The sequence below is a fragment of the Palaemon carinicauda genome, chromosome 8 (assembly GCF_036898095.1).
Source record: "Palaemon carinicauda isolate YSFRI2023 chromosome 8, ASM3689809v2, whole genome shotgun sequence".
Classification (NCBI taxonomy): Eukaryota; Metazoa; Arthropoda; class Malacostraca; order Decapoda; family Palaemonidae; genus Palaemon; species Palaemon carinicauda.
In genome coordinates this window covers 145,428,333-145,434,542 of record NC_090732.1, presented here as the reverse complement: position 1 = coordinate 145,434,542, position 6,210 = coordinate 145,428,333, and the positions used below count along the sequence as shown (strand labels likewise).

The window sequence follows — 6,210 nt, the reverse complement described above, 5'->3', positions numbered from 1 at the left end:
AAAGAAACCAAAAAATAAAGGGCAACAAAAAAACACATAAAAAATAAATGGAACAACTGTGGATGCAGCTCATGGAGCTACTACCATTCTTTCTTGCCAAGGGACAGCACCAGCAGGGGACATGTAGTAATGTAAAAGGTAGTCTCGCCGATCCTTTACATTCTTCTGGGTATGATGGCCGGTTAGAGACAGCAGCCCCTGCAGGTGTCGCTCAGTCCTCCATCCACCAGGGATCAGATCATGTGTGTCTGGATCTTCACGGTACACTTCTGAAATTGCGTGTGGGTATCTGATGAGGATGAGGATGAGGTTGTGCAGGACACAGGCGCACATGGTGATCAGGTTGTTGGTGTCGGGGTGCTGATGCATCGTCAAGAAGCAACGGAACCTTTAACAAAATTCCAAAGGCATGACACGTCGGGCACGTGACAACTTGTAGCTATATATGCGTTCTCGTAGCACTTGTGACCGATGGGCGAATGGTTTCATCATCCAGGTTCGGAGAACAAAGGCTTCATCCCCTACGAAGTGATAGGGCACTGGCTGGTCATCATTAGGGAGTGGTTCTGGTTGAGGCATTCCAGCTCTGTTCTCTTCTACAGCATCATACAGGGAACGGTTACTCCATGTTCCTCCAGGCGACGCACCACCCTCTGCCCCAACATCCACATAGAGGAACTTGTAGGTAACATCTGCCACTGCCATCAGTACAATGCTGTGGAAGCCCTTGTAGTTGTAGTAGTAAGAGCCAGCATTGGGTGGCTTCTTTATGGCGATGTGCTTGCCGTCCACAGCCCCCAGACAGTTGGGGTAATTCCATCTGGAGCTAAACCTGGCAGCAACTTCCTTCCACTCCTCTTTAGTTTTGGGTCAGCGCAGCACTTCGTCCTTGTAGACCGTGATGATGGCTTTACACACCTCGGGTATGAACTTGCAGATGGTACTTGCTTCAACCCTGAAGCTGTACTGCAGACTTTGATAGGAATTTCCAGTGTCTAAAAAGCGGAGGGTGGTAGCCAGATTGAGTCCAACTTGAAGCGGTTCCCTCATGAAGGTGGACTGTTTCTGGAGGCGAGGGGTTAACTTCTCAACCATCTCTTGGAATAGGTGAGCTGTGATTCTGAGTTAATTTTTGTAGCCACTTTTATCTTCCTTATGGAGTTCAGTCAGTAGACTGTCATACTGTCCAAACTCGTGCCTTCTGGTTAACCATTCCCTGACCCACACTTTCCTTTGTGTCTTTCTTCGAGGTGGGGTCGCCTTTTCTTGTTCTTCTGCCTCTGCCAGTCTTTTCTGCTGATCTTCAACAATGGCTAGAGCAGCTGCCACGTATAGGAATCTTCTCCTCTTTGCAATGGTGTCTCTGACAGTAAGTATGTTGTCTCTTCCAAAGTCAATCCAAAAATGACCAAGGGTTGGAGAGGCCCTTTCTCTATATGACGTGGGCAAATCTGCACGACACTGTCCGAATTGCGGAAACTTGTCTTGCCAATGCGGGAAGTGTGCAAACTATGCGCAAACTATGCGTGAACTCGTCGTGCCAGTTCGTGTCAATGTGGACACGAATGGGCACGCATTCGTGAACTATTCATGAACTATGCATGAACTAGCTGTGAACAGTGGTGGGAGCCTCCCAGTTCGTGCACCCAAAATGGCACGACTTGCCACGACAAATTCATGGTCAAAAGTCGTGCAAGTATCAAGGTGGCATTACAAGGATTGGGCTATATAATGACTACCTAGAGAGATCTGATCTGCGTGCTGTATTAACCTATGGCAACGCCCTTAGGCTTCGAGTTTCTTTGGGCCCCTCGACATCCCCCAGTGAATTTCACGTTCTCCTTTCGTACAATTTATTACAATATTATTACAAATGAAGTCAGTAATTCTTAGTTTTAACATTTAACACTAAAAGAAAGAGATGCATGGGACCTTTATTTTGTTGTGCCCTAGCAAATAGGCGCCTATGGTACACCCTATTAGGGTTGACGCGGCACTAGAAGCAAACAATCGTCTGCGTAAACCCCATTTTCAAATTTATGATAACGCAATGTGCCTATTATTCAATATTCTTTCGTTGGATATAAGAGGTGGCAAGAGTATTTTATACAAATTACTATTTTATAATGTAGAATTTGTGTAAGTTTGTTGTAGAGTATTTTTTGTGACTTAACAGGAGATGAATCAAGAATAACCGAAAACTATTTTATATCGATACTAAACCCATCTCAGGTTCATTTTTGAAATAAATAAATGGGAATAAAACTTTTCTTCATCAAAGCCTACAACTTCTTCTGACTATAAAAATGAATGTATTGGCTCCGTTTGGGCATCGAATACTTTTGCCATTCTTGTTCATAGTTACCTTTTCTCCTCTAAAAACGGGGGAACCCAATTAACCAACATCTGGTAAACTGACACGGTTTCTTTTGAATCGCGTTTCCATAAAAACCTTTGAGAGGTTTCGGTTTTCCAAAGAAACAGATTTCGTCTGTTCAATATTTTCAAGAGTGAAACGCCAGTGCGATGGTATCTCTGGATTTTGTTTCATCTTTCTTTTGAGCTTACAGTAGGAACGATAAATGAAAATAGTTTAGGTTAGGGCTATTTAGTGTTTAATATGCACTCTTAGCTTAACAGAAATATTATATTTTGACATTATTCTTTTGCATAGATCTATATAAGTGTTTAACTGAACATTCGTTGATATGAATGAATTAGAATCACCAAGTCGTGAATTCATGCAGGCAGTAGGATTCTTATGCTTGAAAATCTGAATACCAATGTAAAAAAATCTTTACTTTTCAGTACAATGCTATTGTAAAATGAAGACAGGTTTACATATTATATTATATTATATTATATTATATTATATTGATATAATAGAGAATCTCTACCTTTTCTCTAGAAACCTCGATAAGCAAAAAGCAGAAATAATGTCCATTTATCAGACAGCGTAATGTATAAAGATATTTCTATCAATGAATTTGAAAGTGGCTGTCACTTTCGGATCATGGATACTAACCAGTGGACAAATGAGATAAATTTTAATTTATAAGAAAAATCAAATCCAATAAAGTAAAATGAGTAAAGATTAGATATATTTTCCACACATACACACACACACACACACACACACACACACACACACACACACACACACACATATATATATATATATATATATATATATATATATATATATATATATATATATATATATATATATGTATGTATATGTATATTTACATATATTTATTTACATAGACTTATATATATATATATATATATATATATATATATATATATATATATATATATATATATATATATATATAAATCTATATATATATGTAGTATACTATAAGTAATATATTTGTGTATATGAGCCCAAGTAAAAAATGAGATAAGCCTTTCCATAAAGAGAGCAGGTGCAAGCAAGGGCAAAAGTAATTCGATATCAAATATGAAAAATATGATACCTACTGAGAAAGTGAATAATATCCAGATTATTCCACAAATATTTAGCTAATTTCGTAGCGAACGCACGAGATATAGACCTTTACAGGCTGGTAGTAAGGAAAATTATTAATTAAATGTTAAAACATCGAGTTTGTCCTGTCTAGAAAAAAATTGTAATGAATGTAATTATCAAGTTACCCAATGCATAACAGTTTCAGAATTTTTCAACAAAGTTTTCGTCATTTTTATGTAATGTTTTGCTGGTATGGGGTGAAGATCATATTCATATGGTGTATATATATATATATATATATATATATATATATATATATATATATATATATGTGTGTGTGTGTGTGTATATATATATATATATATATATATATATATATATATATATATATATATATATATATATATATATATATATATCGCCACACACAAATAGGTAAATAGATAGATATAGCTGTGTTTGGGATATATCTTATGTACGTTGTCCTATGTATATAGAGAAAAATCGCTTTCACGCGGGCTGGTATGATATAGGGAGCGGACATCTTAGAATTCCAAGTTTTACAGGCCGGGGATTACAGTCACCCTTGCAATGCAGTTCTTATAAATATCAGACATCCCGTATTTTAAAGTCTATTTATATATAATTACACTTTCAATCAAACTCTTATATGACATGCATACAGGAATATATCTTGATGTATCATTGCTTTTTTTTTTTATTTGCAAACATACGTGAATAAACATTATTACCTAATTGTTTAAACAATTCATACTATTAATATGACTAGTAAGAATACTTTAAAATATATTTGAAAGTGTTGTGATTTTATTTTAAAAAGGATTACATTGAGAGATTTACAGTCAAAACCACTGCTGCAAGAATTTCACTCGTCCGTAACTTTTATGGAATTTAAAGAAAAATACTTTTGAGTAAAGGGGATTGCATTATACCTTTTCCTTTCTTACATGCATATGTATGGATGGGTTTACGTCTAAGCGGGGTCAGATTTATGTAAGCTTTGTTTTGATTAATATTTAAAAAAAAACATCAATTGGAGAACAAAATTGAAGTAAGAAAGGAAGATTTCCATAAAGCCTCAATTCTACCACATAGTAAAATTTCGGAAACTGTTTTTAAAAGCGAAGGGATTCAATACATTTTGTTCTATTTCTCAAAGACTTGGGCGTCTTTTCAACAATTCTCCAACTTTGCTTGAGTTTCGGGAGAAAGTTGTTTTAAAATTGGATTTTGTCTAATGGAGCACATCAAACTAAAGCTACACTCGGTAAAACCTAGCGAGAGCGTTATCACATTCTAAGGAGGAAGCGAATTCACTGTGGACACTCTTACTAAAGAATTTTTATTATATAAATATAAATATCCTCTTTTATTTTTGTTCCGCTGTTCTGGCTCGAGAAGCTTTACCCTCTTAAGAGGCCATCAACTATACTTTCTTTGCGATAGTCATCAGTTTACTTTTGAAAAAGGAAGTTTAGATACGCTTTGTCTGTCTTATTTTAATTAGTACTATGAAATTAAAGTTTTATAAATAATTAATGCTATTTTAGTTGAAGTTGCAGACAGTTCTTAATCATTTTTGCTCTTAATCTTTAGTATACTTTGGGGTATTATTCAGCTTCAAGATCAGAGAAAGGGTTTAATAGAAACCTTCATATAAATTAGAATGGTTCACTCGAATCACTTGAGCCATCATTTGTTATTATTGAATCCTCGTTGGAAAAGCAGGATGTTACAAGTCTAAGGGTTCAAACAGAGACAATATCTCAGTGAAGAAAGGAAATAAATAAATTACATGAGAGTTAACGAATAATAGATATAAAATATCTTAAGATTGTAACAACGTTGAAATAGATCTGTCATATATAAACTACGAAGACAGACTTAAGTAAATTCGCTACAAGTTTGAGCTCAAGTTCCACCGATTGAACTGCTTGATTAGGAAGATTATTCCACAATCTGGTCCCAACTGGAATATTTTAGAATACTGTGGAATATTGAGCCTTACAATAAAGAAGGCATGACTTAGAATTATCTGCATGCCTAGTATTACGTATTGATTGGTACAGTCTGGGAAGTTCTGAATGCAAAGAATGGTCAGAATTATGAGAAACCATATACAATATGCATAAAGAACTAACTGAAGAACGGTGCAAGAGATTAATATGTAGATCAGGAATAAGAAATATGATAGACTGCAAGTCTTTGTCTAACAAATTAGGATGAGAATCAGTAGCTGAAGGAAAGACAGAAGAACAATGTCCAAAACAAGGCAAAATGAAAGAATTAAAACACATATTCAAAATAGATTGATCACCGAAAATCTTAAAAGACTTTTTCAATAACCAATTTTATACGGATTTGAAAAAGAAACAGACCGAATATGTTACTCAAAAGTAAATTTGCTATCAAGAATCACAGCTGAAATTTTAAAAGGGTCTAACAAAGTTTAAGAAACGTTATCAATGCAGAGATATAAATGTTTGAGTTTTGTTAGGGTTCAACTTCATGCCCCATAATTTGCAGCATGCACTAATTTTAGATTAATCTCTATTAAGGGATTCATCAACCACAGATCTACATTGTTAATATGGAATTGAGGCAAAGAGAGTAGCATCATCTACATATGCAACGAGCTTGTTTTCTAGACCAAACCACGTATCATGTGTGTATACTGTAGTATGAAAAGTATTGAGCCAAAACCAATAACCTGA

General features: G+C 35.4%; 1 protein-coding gene across 1 annotated transcript; it reads right to left on the bottom strand.

The window, feature by feature from the left end:
• Positions 1-390: 390 nt before the first annotated feature.
• LOC137645483 (uncharacterized) lies at positions 391-705 on the bottom strand. Its single transcript, XM_068378288.1, has one exon. The coding sequence runs from the start codon at positions 703-705 to the stop codon at positions 391-393; it is 315 nt and encodes a 104-aa protein (XP_068234389.1).
• Between the last annotated feature and the right edge of the window lie 5,505 nt (positions 706-6,210).